Below are 20057 nucleotides of genomic sequence, written 5' to 3' on the forward strand. Positions count from 1 at the left end.
TCGGCAATATCGGCATTTAAAAAAATATTCCATAATTTTCTCGTTCTAAAGCATAATTCTATGTGCTAAGTGGTAAATCCGGCATTCAAAATAATACAAAATGGTGATACCCAGCCCGTTCGTCTATTGGGCGCAAACCGAGAAAGAGGTTTCCTTAAAGATCGACTTGAAAAATGTTGTAAAACCCAATGTGAATGTTCTGGAAAGCAAGATTAAGTTCGCCGCCGACGGCATAGGTGCCCATGGCAAAACACTTTACGAGTTTAGTTTAGACTTGTTCTCTCCCATAAAATCGGTTAGTACTGAATAAGTATAACACTACTCTGCGGTAGCGATGTTTCGTGCCGGTATTTTTATAAAAAAACAGTTTAACGTACTGTCTTGATCTTACATACTACGCCACAGACCAACCACTCAGGAGGTTTTCTGTGTGCTAACCACTGTCTGAAAAATTCACTAAAATGGAAAAAAATTAAAAAGTTCTCAATGTTTTTTTCTAGATTGAATCTGATAGCGAGTACCCAACGACGGTGCGCATATTCGACAACCGCGTGGAAGTGATTCTGGTGAAGGAGAAGCCGTCATGGTGGCCCCGACTGACAGCACAACCTCAGAAACCGGCCTGGGTGAAGGTAACATAGTCTTAAAAGTTTTATCCTCGTAAGCCCCACTTTTCAAAAATTTCCAGTTTGTAATTTGAACCCTGTTGTTGTTCAAAGAGGATTTGAAGAAGAGAGTTACTGTCATGCTAAATTATGTAGCTACAATTCATTTACTGCCATCTTTCGACAGAAGATTAAACCTGTTTGAACGCCATTTGATTTTGATCCTTATTCTTTAACCGATATGTGTTAACTTTTTAAATATTAATATTCACGCCATCTACTCGAGCATAGGCTGAAGGTTGTGGCGCCATCGCTCGAAAACATGGAACCATACCTTTGGCCTATAGTCGAGTAGATGGCGTGAATATTAATATTTATTAAGTTAACACAGTATATCACTGAAAGAATAAGGATCAAAGTCAAATGGCGTTCTAACAGTTTTATGTTCTGTCGAAAGATGGCAGTAAATTTACAGTGCCTACATAATTTACTTTGACAATCCGTCTATAGACTTTATTCTCTTTGGTTAATACTTTTACTACTTTGCCTCACATTTCGTTTGTTTGAGAAAGCAATGAAACAAAAGAAGTGCTACTTTATTTGGTTTGTGAAAAGTTGAAATTAGACTAAATGTATATTGTAATGGACATTGGGCCTGACAGTTAATATTACAGTAAACAACAAAAAAGTTGAAGGCATGCTGGGTGTAGTGCAGGCCTCTTATTATTTAAGAGGCCTATTTTTTTTCTCTAGGCCACTGCATGCATGCATCATAGTCATAATATTTGTTCTTTATAATTATATTTTTGGACAACCACTGAAAAGATGACCTTCCACTTATTAATGCTATATTTATTTATACATCACCATACATTGAAAAACAAGTTCCTTAATATCTTTTGCATCTGTCGGATCATAACATACCTACACAAATTAAGTACATACATACATACATCACTGGCTCAGTGACCCAAAGAGGATCTTGGCCTCTGACACAAGAGAGCGCCACTCTGCCCTATTCTGCGCCACTTCACGCCAGTTGGGTATTCCGAGGGTGGACAGGTCTTTTTGGGCTTCGTCACTCCAGCGGTATCTGGGACGCCCCGACGGACGTTTTCCGCCCGGGTGCCCCACATACGCTCTTCTCACAGCACGATCCTCCCCCATCCTCTCCAGGTGACCGAGCCAGCGGAGTCGTGTGGCTTTGATCTCGCCAATTATATTGGGCATCGCAACAAGCTCCTCTAGCTCCCTATTTTTCCTTCGCCTCCAAGTCCCATCTTCCTCTCTGATAGGCCCCAGAATCTTCCGCCAGATTTTCCTCTCCGCCACTAAGAGCTTGCTCTCTTCTCTCTGAGTCAGCGTCCAAGCTTCACACCCATACATCAAAATTGGTCTAATTACAGTCTTGTAGACTCGAATCTTGGTCGGTCTACTGATCAGCTTGGACACTAAGACTCGATGGAGCGCTGCCGAGCATCTTAGGGCGTTTTGGATTCGGATATCTATCTCTTCCTCCCTTTGGTTGGTATCAGTTACTGTGCAACCAAGATACCTAAAAAGATCCACACCTTTGTAGGTGGTTGCTCCGACTACTAGGTCTTCTCTTTTCACTCTGGTGTTCTTGTACCTTTTCATTTGGAGATATTCAGTTTTCTGGTGGTTGATTCTGAGACCTATCTTCTCCCCTTCCTGCTCCACAATTCTAGCCATGGCTTCCAGATCCCTTTTGTTTTGAGCCAATAACCCCAGGTCATCAGCATAGCCAATGATCTTATGTCTGCTGTTCAACTCTACAAACACAACAAACTATTTATCCTCCTAAGGTCTAGATCAATCTGTGTAAGATTGTCCCCAAATATTTATTTAGTATTTATTTATATATAATATTAATGGAAATTTTAAAGGTCCTTAACAACGCATAACAAATAAGCACTTGTTTGCCAAATGGATAAACTTCACTGACACCGGCCAATGCTTCGTAGTTATTATTAACCTTGAGCAAAATATAAATATATTATTTGTATTTATTAAATTATTTTGTATGCATAATTCCAGTTTTAAGTGTAATATAATTTAGGGTTCTTGCGCGCTGATTTTGAAATTACAATTAACATCTGTCATTAAGATTTTAAACATCTTTTTCGTAATATGCACTCCTGAAACCATCACAATCGACTACCATGACGACTTGGACAAAATTGCACGCCCACCATCCCGGATCCGATAATGGACATCATTTTCAAAATCCTCACCCCTGAAAACCTTGAAAACGGTTACAAGAATTGCCTTTTAAACGGGCTTGATCCATCAGACTTATGAGAAATGATAATAGGTAGCCCACGCTCACAGAATAAATATTAGTACTAGGTTCAGAAGGTTCACTCTCTAACAAAACGCGTCAATTACCCCAGATATGACAAAAAGGTGGCGCAAGCGCGAGGAGGAGTCCGTTCCGTAGCCGTTCGCGGCAACTACTACTGCTAGACACCAAAATTGGTGTGGGCCGCATGTACTTGTAGCGACGCAACGAAATCGCGGAGTAAGCCACGCCTGCCCCGGTGGACAAAAAATACAATGCGTTTAACAGCTTAGGGTTTGAGGCCAGAAAATCATTTCAGATAATTCACACTATACATAACAGAACCCTCTTGACACAAAATCTTCTCGCACTACTTACATAACTCAAAATAGTCTTAACACGTATATACCTACGTGTTTATAGCGTGTGTTAATCAGAATTATATTTTATGCAAAAGGTCCTGCACGTAATTTTCAAAATTTAATAAATTATAAACCACAAGGTCTTATAACTACTAAAATACGATAAATAAAGTTGTTTTTGAATTTTGAGCAGTGTTATTCTAGGCAACATGTCGTACAGTCTACCTTTACGTGATGTAAGTTTACTTTTCCTTTTTTTATGACGAGCGAGACTGCCTCCTATGGCTTAAATTTTAAATACCAAACTGCTCGAAATAAGGAGTGTTATTTCGAGCAGTCGTGTAAAAAGAGAAGGTTGTTTATATTTTGGTCAGGTTAGGTTGTTACGGTTCCGTACCCAAAGAGTAAACACGGGTCCCTATTACTAAGACTCCACTGTCCGTCTGCCTGTATCTCATGAACCGTGATAGCTGAAATTTGTGACAGTTGAAATTTTCACAGATTGTGTATTTCTGTTGTCGCTGTGATAACCGCTATAAATACGGAACCCACGGTAGGCGAGTCCGACTGGCAGTTATCCGGTTTTTTATTTTGATTTTCAAAAAGTTAAATTTTGGGATGTAACATTCAACCCACCAATAATCATGGTGGGTAACAATAACGATCGTAAAGTTTCTGTGTCATGTTTAGTCGGTAGTCACATTAAAAGAATAGATAGGTAGGGTAGGATTTATTAATTTCCGCTACCTAAAGGTTGTCTGGAAGAGATCGCTTTTTAGCGATAAGACCGCCTGGTGTTTTTACCTCTTCTTCCTGTATTATTTGTATTGTTTTCTGTAATGAGGTGTGCAATAAAGAGTATTTGTATTGTATTGTATTGTATAGCTTTGTTAGGTTGCTTCAGATGCCCTAAGGGCAAACTGTCCAGAAATAAGAGCCCCGCGTTGCGGGGTTTCGTCGACTCAGGGAACGAGACAATGATTTTCACGTTTCACGACATGCCTAGGAATCTCATATATTACGATCGCTGGATGGACGTTATGTCTCTGACTAGTTCGAATCGTGTAAGATTTACCCATTAGGTATATTTATTTATTACATCGGCTTACATTATAAATACCCCTACTGACCTAACGTTTGCTGTCGAATGTTTACTTGCAACAGTACATCCATTGTTATCGAACAACGACATTACTTTATGTTAATTTCACACAAATCTTGAAATAACTTCTAACTTATTAGGGGTCATCCAGAAATCATGTGATCATATTTGACCGCAAGGAGGAGGCCCTTGGTGATATTAGTTTGAGCTTGTAGGTATCTTTTTTTTATATAAACTAATTTTTTCACAGCCTGTGTGTGTCCTACTGCTGGGCAAAGGCCTCTCCCCTGGTTCTCCATAACTCCCGATTTAGCCAGGGGCGTATTTACCCTAGGGCCATCCGGGCCATGGCCCGGGGCGCCAACCCCCAGGGGCGGCATATACGGCCCCTGGCGGATAGCATTTTCTTTTTCTTCCTTGACTTTTGGGGCGGCGAAACGTATTGGCCCGGGGCGCCAAATTTTAGAATACGCCCCTGGATTTAGCGCTTCTTCCAGTTTGTTTAATAAGGACTCGGTTTTCTGACGTCTTTGTTTTAGGTGATTAAGTGTTTATAATTTACATTTTGAACACATTCAGTACGTCAAGTAGGTATGTCAGTGTTGTGAATAACGCTTATTTTTAGGCTTAAAGATTCGACCCTCAAGACTCGTAAGTCTTGAAGACTCGACTATATTTGAGGATTGTATGTATTTATTTTACGCGTATGGATGTAAGAAATCGTCTTTGCCGCCTTTGAGGCGTTAAGCCTCGAGAGTCTTAAGGGTTCGAGTCTTTAAGCCTCGAAATGAGCGTTATTCACAACACTAGGATCGAAACACACTTTTATTTTGACAAACACATTTCAGATAAACTTCGACCTGTGGACGACAGAGGATGGATTGGACAGCGAGGATGAAACCCGTGACGTCATGAAGGACTACCCCGGGATGTATGATAAGCTGCAAAAAGAGGAATTTGGGTATAGGAAAGGTAAGCACAGGTTCCATCTACTGGGTGCCTAGCCTACGTGCAAGTCGTTTACGCTCCGAAGCGTAGCGTAGTCATCTCTCTCTATCACTCTTCCATATTAGTGTGACAGACAGTTGCGTTTCGTTCGCTACGGAGCGTATACGATTGGCACGTTGGCTACGCACCCTGTTTTAACTACTGGTGTACCGTCGGAAAGTTTCCAAAATTACGAAATATCCACTTGGAAAAATTTCGACAATTTCTCATATTTTTGTATAGTATAGAGTATAGTATCGAAATTTTCCATTTCCAAAGTGTAATTGTAAACTTTCATTTTTGTTTTCAATCAAGTCTCGTTTTACTAGATAATAATTTTCTTCTATTTCAGAAGACTACAAGAAAGTATACCTCATCCTCTACAACTTGTTCCAATTCGTGGGCTTCTCCTACGTGTTAGCGGTCATGGCGGTCCGCTACATGAAGCTTGAGGGGCTCTCGATCGCCGACACTTATGAGCACGTAGGACCCGCTATGAAGTTCCTACAACTCATGCAGTACCTAGAAGTCATGCATCCGATGTTCGGATATACTAAGGTACTGTGGAACTGTTAGAGGCGTAGGTATTATTGAACTATTAAAGGCGTTTGACTAGTAAATCCTAACATCATTAGCGGGATCCCACAAGGAAGTGTGTTACGCCCGCTATTCATCCTGTACATTTTCGTTGGTTTCATATCGTCGACCAACACTAAATAGAACATTAATGAAAATTGCAATATTGGCATAAGGCCTACCAGCCTAACCTCGGCGTGACTCTCTCTCTCTCTCTTTCCCTGATGATGAAGACTGAAGGTTATCTGTAGGCAGATTTTTAGGTTTAGGTTCGTTAGAAGTGTCGAACTGTAGAACTGAAAGAACGGCAATTTTATTTTATCGTTTCTTTTTCGATATTGAAGTGAAAACTTTTTTAGCTGCGCTGTGCACTTTTTGTGATGGGGAAAAAATGTTAAACTTGCGACAGGTAAGATTCGTAAGACGTGACGTCACGTGTGACGGACACGTAACGAACGTTACGTGATTTAAATGCCATCTAGTGAGTTTCCCTCTAACTGGTAATAATATAACTCGAGTACTAACAGTGATGTGCTTAGGGGTTTCAAGTAATGCGACGAAATAACGCTAGATGGCGTTAACCTCAATTATACATAGTGCTGCAGACATTTTGCACTAGATAGCGCTGTTATTAATATTTTGACGTAACACGTAAGACGCAACTGACTGTACAATGTAACTGTTACAATGTCATTGAGTTTTCACTTCTGCCGGCACTCCCGGAGTGCAACCCTTTGTTTTTTTTTGCTATAATCCTAATTTAACAGCAACAACGTTGATTCCAGGGGGGCGTTTTAGTCCCGTTCTTACAAGTGAGCGGCCGCGCGATGGTCCTGTTTGCCATGATCGAAGCCGAACCTCGTATGCAGACGAAACCCGTCGTTTTCTACCTGTTCATAGTATGGAGTCTCATAGAGGTTGTCAGGTAAGCTTACACAACAAGTACCTACCAGGGTTTCAGGGAACTATTAGAGGCATTTGATAAGTAAAACCTTGCTTTATAAGCGGGATCCCACAAGGAGTTGTGTTAGGCCCGTTTGTCTAATTTCGTAGTAGCACGAAAAAGCTAAAACGCAACTTTATAAATGGCTTTAAAATTTAATAACAAAACTTCCGTGAGACACAGATATATTAAAACGGATCACTAACGTAGTTTAAGTCGAAGATTGCTCGAGCAAGTCTGTTTCGGTCCGCCAACGCCTGTTCCCGTTGAAGCTCCTCGTTATGGAGCGAAACATGTAAGCAATCTTCATGGCATGACCCGTTTAAATATAATTTTAAGTTTTCTTTTTTGTTTTGACACTTCACCGTCATCGAAAACGATGAGGACTATATATCAGCGCGTCATTTTTAATAATTCTCCTTCATAATCCAGGTACCCATACTACATCACCCAACTCTACAAAAAAGAGATTTACATCCTCACCTGGCTCCGCTACACCATGTGGATCCCTCTCTACCCCATAGGGGTCGTCTGCGAAGCCATCGTCCTCATCAGAAACATACCTTACTTCGAGGAAACTCAAAAATTCACCATATCTCTACCCAACGCTTGGAACTTCGCTTTCCATATGCCAACAGCCTTAAGAGTATATTTATTACTTCTCATGTGTCCTGGCTTATACTTCGTTATGAGCCATATGCATAAGTTAAGAACAGTCAAACTAAAACCTAAAGTAGTGATAAAGAAGTCTAAATAGTATAACGCCTTAGGTAAGGCAGCGTCAGATTTGGTGAAATTTTGCACTGTGCTTTGGATAGCACATATTACTGGTATGGACGTTGTCATTACTAAAATAACTATGGCATTTTATCGCGATGTATGTCAATTTTTAGGAATTGAATGCAATTTAACTATGAAAGATGTGTCCGAAGGTATCCGAGATACTAAAATGACAGATCAGTCAAACAAATTGACCAATTAAAATGTAATTGAGTCGCTTAACTTCAAACTCGGGTAAATCTATCTGTCAGATTATGCGATTTTCGTATTAAGATAAGGTAATAAGATTTACCTGAGTTTGAAGATAAGCGACACAATTTTAGTGGGGTACATAAACAAGAATAAGAGAAAGTTAACATTTACCTGAGTGTTTGGGAGCCTTCTTGTCAAAATAAGGGACATTTCATAACCATGAAAATAAAATAACAATTTCGGCTGCGTCGTTCGACATAGAATCGACTGATTAGATACATTATTGATCGATCAATCGGTATTAAAGCATTTAAAGCCAATTGAAATAAATAAATCTTGACACAAAGTTTACATATTTGTACTTGTTGAATAGGAAATTTTATGACCTTGATATTGAGCTGACTGGTACTAGTGTCACTAAAGGCCTGTGCACACCTGCTGCTTGCGCGTGCCCGTTGTAATATACAGATCCTTATGAGCGACGGCACACCGCTTGCGTGCATGGCTCAAACATGGTTGTATAAAAATACATGGTAGAATTGTGTTTATTTGAGGTCTATAAAAATGATCTTGGGCAAAATTTTACTTACCCAAAACGCAATATTTAGTTAGTTAGTATCATAATTAAATTAATTATTATCAAAGACCTTTATGCATGTAAAAGTACAACTATTTTATTCTATCGTAGATACCTACCTGTTGAACACTTATTATGATACCAACATTTTTTTTATACATAGATGGTTATGTACGGTCGAAAGTGTTAATCTATGACCCATTTCGTATCTTGTCACGGTGACAATCAATTTGAAAGTCGCAAGAGACCTCATACTTATCACATAAATACATAAAATGTTATGCTTGTCACATAAAATTTATAATTTGATATGTTACAAATATTTTTGCGATACCCTACCAGGGTCCATATATGTGCCTGTATGTTACTATGTAGTTTACTCGAATGTAATATAAATATGTACATTGGATCCAAAATAAAGATCTCTATCTCTACTATTGTCACTGTGACAAGGTACAAAATGGGTCATAAATTAAAACTTTCGGCTGTACCAATTCAAATTTAATGAATATTATTTATTTATGTATATTATTTTCCCAGCAGTGGGACAATATGGGCTCGTAATAATAATAACCTCCTAAGACCCACCATATAAATTTTTCAATTTTTTAATTTGATCCTTATTTTATAAGTAAATTAGAACGAATTTCGATTGTTTTAAAAAGCAAGGAAACAAAAGAAATGCTACTTTATTTGGTTCATGAAAGGTTCAAATTAGGTTGCACGAATATGTACATTGTAATGTACATTTAGTCTGAGGAAGATAATTTATTTATGTATTAGAATAATAAACGTAGTGTAGTGGGTATACAATGTTTACTCAAGTAGAATCAGTGTGTAGTTGTATGGGAGTTTGGTTCATTTATTTTTAGTATTTAGGTTTTACCTTATGTATCCTGGACTAGTTCTAGTCCTGCCTTTAATGAATAAGACTTGTGTTATATGTGATAAGATAAACTCAATAAGAAACCACGCTTACCACTATATTTTGCATCAAAACTTTGCTTCGGCGTACCTGTACTGTTTATATGTCTTAAAATTCAAAATAGTTAAGGTTAAAATGTCGACTGTATGTCCAGCAGTGGACTACTATAGCCTGATGATGATGATGATGATGAAGGTTAAAATAAAATACAAACTACGCGTACAGGTATTTGACCGTAGTTCTGTAGAAAGCGACCAACTTTATATTTTTGTCAAAGTGACTTACACCCTAACTCAGTAGCTTTGGTCGCTTTCTGCATTGATAAAAAAATTGAGTTGGTCGTTTTCTGCATAACTACGGTAATTTTAAAGTCATTTAGTGCTTGGCATGTGGTTTTAAACACTTTTTATTCTACCTACACCTTATAAAACAAAGTCCCCCGCCGCATCTGTCTGTATGTTCTGAACAGATTTTCATGCGGTTTTCTCCTATCAATAGAGTGATTCTTGAGCAAAGTTTAGGTGTATAATTTGTAATATAAAATCAATATATACCGCCCAATCATATGACGCTTGTAATATTAATGATTATTATAACAAGGTAGAAAATCAAATGTATAAAACCACAATGTTAAGCAAAACCTAAGGATAAAATAGCATAATATTGTATGGTAATTAAGTTAAGTACCTATGTGTTTCAAAAGTTATATTTATGATTTTTGGTGAAGGTGGCGGCATTTATATTGACAAAATGACATACCTACCTATTTATTATGTTTAGATTGTTTAGGTACTCATATTAAATTGAGTATTAAATTTTAGATTTGTTACAGAGAAGTCTGTAAAGTAATTATATGTTACAGTTTTTTTTTTTACTTTTACCTGTTAATAAAATAAAGATTTTTTTGAAAACCCCTTATGATTTTACTTGTAAAATGCCTTGTTTTTTTGCGATAAACATTAGGGGCCTTACTTACTTGGTTGGCGCGATGACTGAAAATGAGTCTTTGCCTCCAACACAAGAGCACGCCACTTTGCCCGGTCTAGAGCAGTATTCCGCCAGCTTTCGCCGTCGCCGAGCTCACGGAGATCTGCCTGCACTCTATCTACCCAACGGTATTAAGGATGACCAACAGGACGGCGTCCAGTTGGTAGGCCCTTTTGGCTGCCCGATCTTCACCCATCCTTTCGGGGGCCTTAACCAAACCCAACAAACAAACCTGGCGGCGTACGGTGTTAGACGAGGCGAAGAAGATCGGGAAGTCTTGGAGCGAAATGAAGCGAGAAGCTCAAGATCGATCTACATGGAGAGTCACTGTGGACGCCCTCTGCCCCATCTAGGGGACATAGGATCTTAAGTAAGTCAAGTCAACCAAACCCAAATCAAAAATCGCCTCTTCTGCTTCCGAAAGTTGTGGATGGATACTAGAAATGAATTCTATTCCCGTAAGTACATCTTTGCGCCGTCAGAACTTTCTTTTACTTATTTCTATATGAGTTCAAAACTCGAATTGAATTTGTACTTTTAATATATACCCGGTGACCAGGGATGTTGCGAATATTCGCATTCGCGGAACATCCGCATTATTTTCAACATCCGCGTACGCATAAAATCGATGCGGATGTCGACCAAGTCGGTAACAGGTACGTATTAGCGGCGGCGTAAGTGCTAGGTAATTTCGTCATTATATATAACGAAATCGTCTAGATCCCGAAAAGTCGGCCAAGTTACTGTTTATTAAATAAAACGCACCTATATTCTTGCTCACCTACTAAACGTTTCGTTTTTTATTAAATAAAAAATGCTAAAAATGTAATGTTTAACGTTTTTTAAGTACCTACCAAATCTTGACATCCGCATCCGCGGATGTGAGGCTTTAAATATCCGCATCCGCGGATGTCAAAAAATCTGCATCCGCAACATCCCTGCCGGTGACGTACGCTAGATTAACCCATTCATTGCCAAAGACGCGTTCGCGTTACGAAACTATTTAATCGTAATGCGTCGGCAATGAATGTGTTAAGATTGTGAATTTTATAAAGTACTTTATGCTTGTATTGTACAACAATTACTTACGAAAGTACGAACCTTTGTTTCACTTCACCAATTCAGAAAAGACACTAGAAATCCAAACCTTTGTATTAAATCTTATACACAAAAAAAACTTCGAAAGACTGCTTATATTGATTTATTTGTAAATTAACAGCTAAAATAAAACAATTTTAAAAACGGAAATCAGTGGCAGTCAATCTACATCGCATCCATTTGAACTAACTCCAACACTCTCAGATATAACATGGACCATACATATCTTTAGAATAGTTAACGTTATTAAGCTCTGTTTTTAATATCCCAAATACTAAAACCATAGTTTGATTATGTATTGTACAAATGGTATACATTTGACATGACTGATTGAGAATTTCTTCCCGCAGACACTCCGGCTGTGGAATGAGTACCATGCCGAGGTTTACTCGAGGGACAGTCAGGACTTCAAGGGTTGACAACGCGCATGTATCACCACTCAAGCTGCAGGCGTTTATAGGCTACGGTGATCCTTATCATCAGGCTGTATGCTTGTTTTTCACTAACGTGGTAAAAAAAAACAAACTGTCATTTTAGTACCGCGAAAAATGAACTACGATATTTTTTTATCTGCCTATATCGCTCGAATAGTCAAGATAGAGGCAGATAACAAAATTTCTATTTTCATTTTCGCTGTAGGCCCCCTGGGTTATAAGAACAGATCTTAAAGGCAACATATTTTCAGTCCATATGGGTTATGGGCCATTACATCAACACTTGCGGACAGGCCCGACTGGCCGAAGCAAGAGTATTTATCCGTTTCACCAAATATCAGTTCCGTTTCACCAAAAATGGTTCATATGCAAAAATATCAAACATTGAACATTTTTGGCAATTGGAGACAAAGTATTTTTACATGTCAAATATTGTTAAAGAATTTAAAGATGTGCTGATATTCCGTGAAACGGAAAACGACTCTTGCTCAGGATTTGCAAGTGTGGATCTATAATTGGCCTATAGTCCCTCAAACATGTGAACAGTGGTCCACTTAGCTCATTAGCTTGATATAGGCGCGCTGGTACCACGCGATGGGGTCGGTGTGGACATAGTACTCGTGGAAGATGGGCTCTACGAGCGTGTCCGGGGGCAGGAGCTTGTATACCTTCTCACCGTAGTAAGTGCCGACCTGGAATAAGGTAGTTATGTCTTGAAACTTTTGAGTAAGGTTTATATTTTCTATCTTGTACTTATGATGATGTTGGCATATAAATTATAGTCTGTGCGGAAAGAGAAGACGCGTGGAATGTAAGGGATTCCATACATTCTATGACTCGTCTCTTTCCGCACAGACTCTATGTACAAGTCAAAAAGAGAGAGACGATCTATCTATATATTAATGTATCTATCTATGGAGAGTCAAGTTAAAAATCACATTAATGTGATTTATATTTTCCTCATTTTCTGATGATCGAGGGTCCAATCCTATTTTATTTGTAATTGCTTTCTTAAAAAAGGTAATTTGTTGAGATTTAGGCCAAAGATTACATTAAAACTGGAGTAATAGCTATTCAATTCAAACTACAGTAACATTTTAAGAATAGCTTAAACTAGGTCACTAACCTCCCATCCAGGCACATCCTTCATCAGCTCCGCCTCAGCGTCCCTGTTCCTCCGCAGCTGCTTCAAGTACTCGCGGTCCCGCTCGGCGAGCAGCATCGGGTAGATAGCCATCTTGGCTGAGCGCATCTCGATCTCATGCTTCTTCACCCACTTGTAGTTCAGGTAGTGCAGGTACAAGGCGCCAGTGGTCATGCCGATGAAGCCAGCAAACATGGCATATCCTGAAGTGTTATTATTGCAAATAATTATTGCCTTTAACCATGTCTTGCTTTTACTTATCACACTTTAACCAGATAGATTTTGCTATTGTAAAGGTGTGTAAATGAGATTTTTCATAGAAATTCTGATATTACTTAAACTATCCTTAAATTATCCGATAAATAAACCAAAATAACAAACTGGCCTAACCTCTACTAAGTTACATAATACGTTTTATTGACCAAAACAATTAAAAATTACGAGAACTGACCGCTGAAGAATTGCTTAGCCGGGATCCTCTTGAAGGGGATGGGCTTGTAGCCCCCTGGAGGAGGCAGATCCTGTTTCCTGGCCACTGCACTGCAGGACATTTTGCGTTCGTTTCACTGACAGTGACAGCTTTTGACAAGTAAACGACAAAAGTCAAAAATTGACAGTGACAGAAGAAAGACTTTGCGTTTTGAAATTGCTTTGGCTAAAGGCTTCTATAGACGTAGCAACAAATGACACGCGGTTTTAGATAATTACTGGCTAATTAGGAGCAACGAATTCAATTGATCAAACAAATGCCTCAATGTATTGTCAACAATCCCATCCGATTAGAAAATTTTCTATCGGTAAGTCATAAAGTATCAATCAATATTTCCATAGCAACGCAACTTATTTATTTCTGCAATTTCGACAATCTTTATTAGTATTTTTTGTACACTATGGATGCTCTACAACCAAGCAACATTGACGCCGAAGTTCAAGCTGATATCCCAGAACCTGATGTCGAGGATACATCGTTAAAAATAAGACCCCTTGAACGGATCAAGTTACACCCGAAAGTTCCCCCAGAACCATCGGCTTATGGAAAAGGAAAGAGTTATAGTCGTCCATGGATTCTGCAGGATGGCAGGGAAGCACCTGCTAAAGGCAGCGAAATGAGAAACCAGTATAAGATTCCAAAAAAAACTCCACGTATTGTAGGTAAGCAAATAGTTGGGTCCACACAGAGCGAGCATGCGCCGCACCCATAAGTGTGAGCGAGAAAGAAATATCTCTTTCTCGCTCTCACTTATGGGTGCGGCGCACCAAGGTTGCGGTGCGGTGCGGTAGTGTGCTACGGCTAATGCATGCTGTGCAAACTCAACTTACATTGTTCAAATATACCTTTATTTTGTTTCTCGAATTCGCTCTGTGCTTCGCGCCGCGATTCACGCACGAGTGTGGAGCGAGCTTTTCAATCTGATCATAAATTTTCTCTTTGCTTCTCAGGTCTTCGGAGGCAAATGTTAAAAGACTTTTTCTGGGAGCAAATGTTAGAGGAAGTTATAGATGAAATGAAAACTAATAATCCTGTCACCGAGTACTGCACCGAATACGAGGCCAACTATGTGAAGGATGAGTTCGAGCCTCGTAACTTAGAAATCCCTCTGGACAAAAACGTAAGATATATTTAACAATATAAGTATGTATCTCTTTCATTCCCAGACATTGGAACACCCACCATATGGCCAATTTTGATAAGATTGGATCTGGGATCTGGGTCGTGTTTTAGAAGTGAAAATTTCTTTAGCGGCGCTGAGCACTTTTTGAGGTGGGGAAAAAATGATAAACTCGAGACAGCGTAAGGCGTAACGCGTAAGGCGTCTCTCCTCTCTTTCTACCGCACGGCGAAAATGTATGCCTGAGCCTGCTGTTTCATGTAGGTGGCGCAGGGCGCTTGCGTGACTTTATGTTGTGTGACGGGCAATGTTTTTTTTTTTTATTCGTAATAATGGCTCTCTGCTACCAGGGCACTTTGCCAATGTCAAGTACATATATTATATTAGAGATTATATAACAGTCGTCGATATTCAGTCATCCGTCGAGGCCTTCACGATGCACTGGAGGATAGATGGAGCAGCAGTACAACGCATAATGGCGGCCGAGACCACGAACCGCCGAATGATGTCCAAAGAATTAGTTATTCGCATTTCCAGGAGAATTCTTCATTAACTGCACCCATTGCGCTTGCCATTCACTGCATTAATACCCTATCAAAATTATACATTAAACAGCAGAATGCAAATAATCAATAAAAATGTCTGGAACACGATCCGCCATGTTCCGTGGATCATTCGAAAGTTCACGGGCAATGTTATTCACCAAAGAACTTTAGTCATAACGTATCATAATCAGGTCAATTATTTAAAACTGGACTTTTATATTAAGCAATAAAGCTCAATGTTCTAATCTTGTACGGGTTGAAATACGAGGATCTCACAGTTACATTCTAACTTTATATCACTCCAATATAATTCAATAAAGCTACATCTTGATGAAATCGCTAATAAAAGTGAACTCTAGTACTGGTGAATAAAATTCAAAATATCATGACCAAATATATTTAGATGCGAGGTCTGCAAGGTAACTTTCGGCCTAAAAGCCTTCGGACACGTACCGCGTGTGTGGAGGATGGTAAAGGTAACGTACTTGCCTAAACCGGGCAAAGCAGATTACACAGAAGCCAAATCATACAGGCCGATAAGTCTGTCATCGTTTTTCCTCAAAACACTGGAGAAACTGGTAGACAGACACATAAGGGATGGTCCTCTTAAGAGGCATCCGCTGCACCAATTGCAGTGTGCGTATCAGCCGGGTAAATCGACTGAAACGGCACTACACCTGGTGACAACCAGAGCGGAACAGGCGATAGAGAACAAAGAACTATGTCTGGCCACTTTTATAGACGTGGAGGGGGCATTTGACCGCACCACGTATCAGGCAATCAATATTGCAGCATCTAAACACGGCATAGAACCAACAATCTGTAGATGGATTGGTACTATGCTAAATAGCCGACTAATAAAATCCTCCCTTATGGGAGATGAAATATTAGCTACGGCCACGAAGGGTTGTCCACAGGGTGGGGTTCTCTCACCAACTCTCTGGAGTCTGGTAGTTAACTCACTGTTGGAAGAACTAAACAAAGGCCCAATACATACGGTAGGGTACGCAGATGATTTAGTGATTCTTGTAAACGGGAAATTCCCGGGAACAGTATCGGAAATCATGAATAAAGCACTGAAGCAAGTGGAGAGATGGTGCAACTGTCATCAACTCTCCATAAACCCAGGAAAAACAGTGGTAATACCGTTTACCAGGAAAAAGACCCTTAATGGCATGAAGCAGCTGAAGCTTTATGGAAGGGTACTGGATATGTCCAATGAAGTGAAATATCTAGGCGTTACACTAGATAAAGAGCTGAACTGGAGAAAGCATGTCGAACTAACAACCACCAAGGCACTTAGAGTGTTTGGAATGTGTAGATCGGCTTATGGCAAAACGTGGGGTCTAAACCCAAAGGTACTAAGATGGATCTATACCATGATGGTAAGACCAATCATCTTGTACGGATGCCTGGCATGGTGGCCAAGGACACTAAAGAGCACATGCAGGGATGCCCTTATGAAAATACAAAGAACGGCATGCATGGCTATTACTGGCGCGTTTAGAACGACGCCAACAGCGGCGATGGAGGTACTGCTAGACCTCTCGCCGCTACACCTAGTGATACAATCTGAGGCGCGGAAATCGCTACACAGGTTGACCCTAACAGGCCTCTGGAGCGATAGCAAGCCAAAGACCAAACACACAAACATGGAATGTGACAATTTCATGAAAAGGATTACGAACATGGGCTGCGATAAGATGCAACCCAAGTTTGTGTTCCATAAGAATTTTAACGTTAAAATTCCAACAAGGGCTGAGTGGACCGAAGGTCTTGAAGCACCAATCTCTGATGAAAACGACATCATATGGTACACAGATGGGTCTAAGACAGAATCTGGTACGGGGGCAGGCATTTATGCAAATGACTTTAGTAGTAGTATAAGCATGGGCAATTACGCCACTGTCTTCCAAGCCGAGACATTCGCTATAATTGCCTGTGTGCATGAGAATATAGTTAGGCGAACCCAAGGGAAGAATATCTATATACTCAGCGACAGTCAGGCCGCTCTCAAAGCGCTCGAAGCTCCCAGAGTGGACTCTAGACTGGTATATAATGGCGTCCAAGCCCTGAACCAGCTTGGAAGGCAAAACAGAGTGCAACTGGTATGGATCCCAGGGCACGAGGGATTCATAGGCAATGAAAATGCAGATGAACTCGCCAGAGCCGGATCTGTAAGTAACCTTATAGGTCCGGAACCATTCGTGGGGCTCTCACAGGGAACCATCACAACGGCTATTAAAGACCATACCAAGACCAAACACCAGGAAGAATGGGATAGTCTGACGGGTCTAAAGCATGCAAAGCTCTTTATGCAAGGAATAGACTCCGGCTGGAGCAAAAAGCTTTGGAAACTTAGCAAAAGACAACTCCAAATCATAACGGGGGTGTTTACTGGCCATTACGGGGTCAAAGGATTTCTGGCCAAGATGGGACACTCTGACAACACCGATTGTCGTATGTGTGGCGAAGAGGAAGAGACAGTAAGACACTTAATGTGTGAATGTCACGCCCTCGCCAGACAAAGAATGAAGGACTTTGGAGCAGGATACCTGGAACCAAAGGACTTTAAAACGCTACCCATGAGCTCCATCATCCGACACATGGATATGGTGGGAAAAGCTCTTGAGTAGTTGACGGATCTCTTCTAGGGGGTAACTGCACAAAAGATCCCTATGGGTCGAAGTGTATCCGCAAGGGCCCCCGAAAACAATAAGATAAGATAAGATAAGGTAACTTTACAATTTCTATTCGAATTTTAAACAATTAACGCTACAAATTTAAGCTCACTGGCCAGCAATTTCGGAACTAAAGTTTTTCAATAGAAAGGAGGATGGGTCAATTATACATAGTGCTGCAGACATTTTGGACTAGTCATTGAGTTTTCACTTTTGTCGGCACTCCCGGAGCAACCCGTTGTTTTTGTTTTTTTTTACTTTTGTTGCGGATTTGCCGCCCTAGGCTAGGCCCCAGGCCCTGTACTAACTAATACTATGTATAGCCGCCCCTTTCTCAGCACGCATCACATAGACTGCCGCCTTGCTGCCGCCCTAGGCCCAGGCCTACTGGGCCTTAGGGCGAATACAGTTTGCCTTGCAGCCACTGCAGTTTTTTCCTCCCAAATTACGACCTTGGACAAAGTAAATGGAGTAAACTATTTCTACTTATCAACCATTAGGTACTTAAACTAATAAGCGCTGGTGGCCTAGCGGTAAGAGCGTGCGACTTGCAATCCGGAGGTCGTGGGTTCAAACCCCAGCTCGTACCAATGAGTTTTTCGGAACTTAATATGTACGAAATATCATTTGATATTTACCAGTCGCTTTTCGGTGAAGGAAAACATCGTGAGGAAACCAGACAAATCCCAATAAGGCCTAGTTTACCCTCTCTGGGTTGGAAGGTCAGATGGCAGTCGCTTTCGTAAAAACTAGTGCCTACGCTAATTCTTGGGATTAGTTGCCAAGCGGACCCCAGGAGGCAACGCGAGGAAGATAAAGGTACTTAAACGAATATTTTGTTCACAGGTGCACCTAAAGTATCCCTTGTATGGAACTGGGTCTAGTGCCGTTACTTTTTACAGTGAGTCAATCCAGAAAACCGGGCCGGTAAGTACCTATAGTTGGTGGTGGTCTTCAAAGCCGTGACACACTACCGCACCGCACCGTGACCTTGGTGCGGTGCGGTAGTGTGTTACGGCTATTACATTTTATCTCGTTTTTTTAGCATTACAAAAAGTGTAAACAATCTTGACGTGCCTTTTTATTGAAAAACAGTCTTGAAAAATAAATTACAGCAAATACGTAACAATTATATAGCAAGGAAATAGATATTTTAGATTGTTTTAGTTTCATAAGTACATATTTAATAATTACAATTTTTTTTAAGTGTTTTTCATTAAAAAGACATCAAGATTGATGTTTACCTACCATTTTTCTAATGCTAACAAAACGAGGGATTCCGGTTTTTGGCAAAGTCGATTCTAGCGCAAGGTTTTTTAATTTATGAACAACTTTTGTTCTTGCACCAATTTTATCACAGTCCCTTATTCAGGCATCCATTTAGATTAATGATTTATCTTGGTATAAAAGTCAGACAAAGTGCTTTCTACCAGTATATTCTACCAGTATAGTATGCCTTCACGAGGTCATCTGCCATACTTTCCTTTTAGGCCCAAAAACAAGCAGGTTATGGGCCCAGATCGATTCCACTGCGCCCTTTGGAATGGCGTGCCTTTCACTACTGTTTTAATATCATTGTTAACCTTTTCGACGCCATGTCAAACACAAAAGCTGTCACGCGGACGCCACGTCACCGAAGTGTCGAAACTGAAATTGAACTTTATGCATATGCACGTAGGTCTATGTTGCTCTGTGGTCTGTGACCGATTAATCGGTCTTTGGCGTTGAACCTGCGGTGCGGATATATCGGTCATTGGCGTCCAAAAGGTTAATTAGGGCGTGGGGAAACAATAATTCTTTATTTTTTCTAGGGTGAAATTCTGGAAAAATTCCGGAGATGCCAGTATTTTACCAAGCCCATGGAAGAGAGGCTAGACAATGGTTGGGTATTGTAGTTTCTCAGTTACGAAGCTAAATTTCTAATTTGAATGAAGTCCGAAATTCTATTTATTACATTTATATGAATAAAACTAGCTGAAATAAAATAATATTATATTTCTTTTATTTTCATGAATAAAGGAAATTAAATTGTAATTACCTACGTAATTATAAAATAAGAAATAGTTTACAAAGAACATACGTAATTTTATTAGTTGAAGAAAAATCAAAAGGTATACTCATGCCTCTCAGTTAGCCGAGTTAGCGGAATGCGTTTAAACTTCACTCTGCTAAAAGTTAAAAAAGCGGCTTAATATTTTGGACATCCT

General features: G+C 40.0%; 3 protein-coding genes across 4 annotated transcripts; 2 read left to right on the forward strand and 1 right to left on the reverse strand.

Annotated features, from left to right (window-relative positions):
- LOC134798883 (very-long-chain (3R)-3-hydroxyacyl-CoA dehydratase) lies at nt 1–7849 on the forward strand. Of its 2 annotated transcripts, none has more exons than XM_063771274.1 (6): nt 1–295; nt 501–632; nt 5220–5343; nt 5714–5916; nt 6720–6859; nt 7310–7849. In XM_063771274.1, the coding sequence occupies exons 1-6, from the start codon at nt 101–103 to the stop codon at nt 7632–7634; spliced, it is 1119 nt and encodes a 372-aa protein (XP_063627344.1). In that variant the 5' UTR covers nt 1–100; the 3' UTR covers nt 7635–7849. The 2 variants fall into 2 exon arrangements, with proteins under 2 accessions (XP_063627344.1, XP_063627343.1); XM_063771273.1 differs by having other exon boundaries at nt 5711–5916; nt 7310–7848.
- Nucleotides 7850–11523: 3674 nt separating this feature from the next.
- Nucleotides 11524–13603, reverse strand: LOC134798884 (NADH dehydrogenase [ubiquinone] 1 alpha subcomplex subunit 13). Its single transcript, XM_063771275.1, has 3 exons — nt 13466–13603; nt 12997–13217; nt 11524–12562 (listed from the first exon to the last, which is right to left on the reverse strand). Exons 1-3 carry the CDS (start codon nt 13563–13565, stop codon nt 12425–12427), a joined length of 459 nt encoding a protein of 152 aa, XP_063627345.1. The 5' UTR covers nt 13566–13603; the 3' UTR covers nt 11524–12424.
- Nucleotides 13604–13810: 207 nt separating this feature from the next.
- On the forward strand, nt 13811–19841 carry LOC134798584 (uncharacterized). The gene is made up of 4 exons (XM_063770954.1): nt 13811–14166; nt 14455–14624; nt 18697–18777; nt 19662–19841. Exons 1-4 carry the CDS (start codon nt 13905–13907, stop codon nt 19743–19745), a joined length of 597 nt encoding a protein of 198 aa, XP_063627024.1. The 5' UTR covers nt 13811–13904; the 3' UTR covers nt 19746–19841.
- Nucleotides 19842–20057: the final 216 nt, after the last annotated feature.

The sequence above is a fragment of the Cydia splendana genome, chromosome 17 (genome assembly GCF_910591565.1).
Source record: "Cydia splendana chromosome 17, ilCydSple1.2, whole genome shotgun sequence".
NCBI lineage: Eukaryota > Metazoa > Arthropoda > Insecta > Lepidoptera > Tortricidae > Cydia > Cydia splendana.

What these genes read in the sequence shown, in the direction of transcription:
- LOC134798884 (XM_063771275.1), bottom strand. Translation starts at nt 13,565, where the DNA reads ATGTCCTGCAGTGCAGTGGCCAGGAAACAGGATCTGCCTCCTCCAGGG. An exon ending in GGCTAAGCAATTCTTCAGCG is followed by an intron (nt 13,218 to 13,465) that starts GTCAGTTCTCGT and finishes ATAACACTTCAG; the next exon opens with GATATGCCATGTTTGCTGGC. An exon ending in AGGATGTGCCTGGATGGGAG is followed by an intron (nt 12,563 to 12,996) that starts GTTAGTGACCTA and finishes ACCTTATTCCAG; the next exon opens with GTCGGCACTTACTACGGTGA.
- LOC134798883 (XM_063771273.1), top strand. Translation starts at nt 101, where the DNA reads ATGGTGATACCCAGCCCGTTCGTCTATTGGGCGCAAACCGAGAAAGAG. An exon ending in TGTTCTCTCCCATAAAATCG is followed by an intron (nt 296 to 500) that starts GTTAGTACTGAA and finishes GTTTTTTTCTAG; the next exon opens with ATTGAATCTGATAGCGAGTA. An exon ending in AGAAACCGGCCTGGGTGAAG is followed by an intron (nt 633 to 5,219) that starts GTAACATAGTCT and finishes AACACATTTCAG; the next exon opens with ATAAACTTCGACCTGTGGAC.
- LOC134798584 (XM_063770954.1), top strand. Translation starts at nt 13,905, where the DNA reads ATGGATGCTCTACAACCAAGCAACATTGACGCCGAAGTTCAAGCTGAT. An exon ending in AAAAACTCCACGTATTGTAG is followed by an intron (nt 14,167 to 14,454) that starts GTAAGCAAATAG and finishes TTTGCTTCTCAG; the next exon opens with GTCTTCGGAGGCAAATGTTA. An exon ending in CAATCCAGAAAACCGGGCCG is followed by an intron (nt 18,778 to 19,661) that starts GTAAGTACCTAT and finishes TATTTTTTCTAG; the next exon opens with GGTGAAATTCTGGAAAAATT.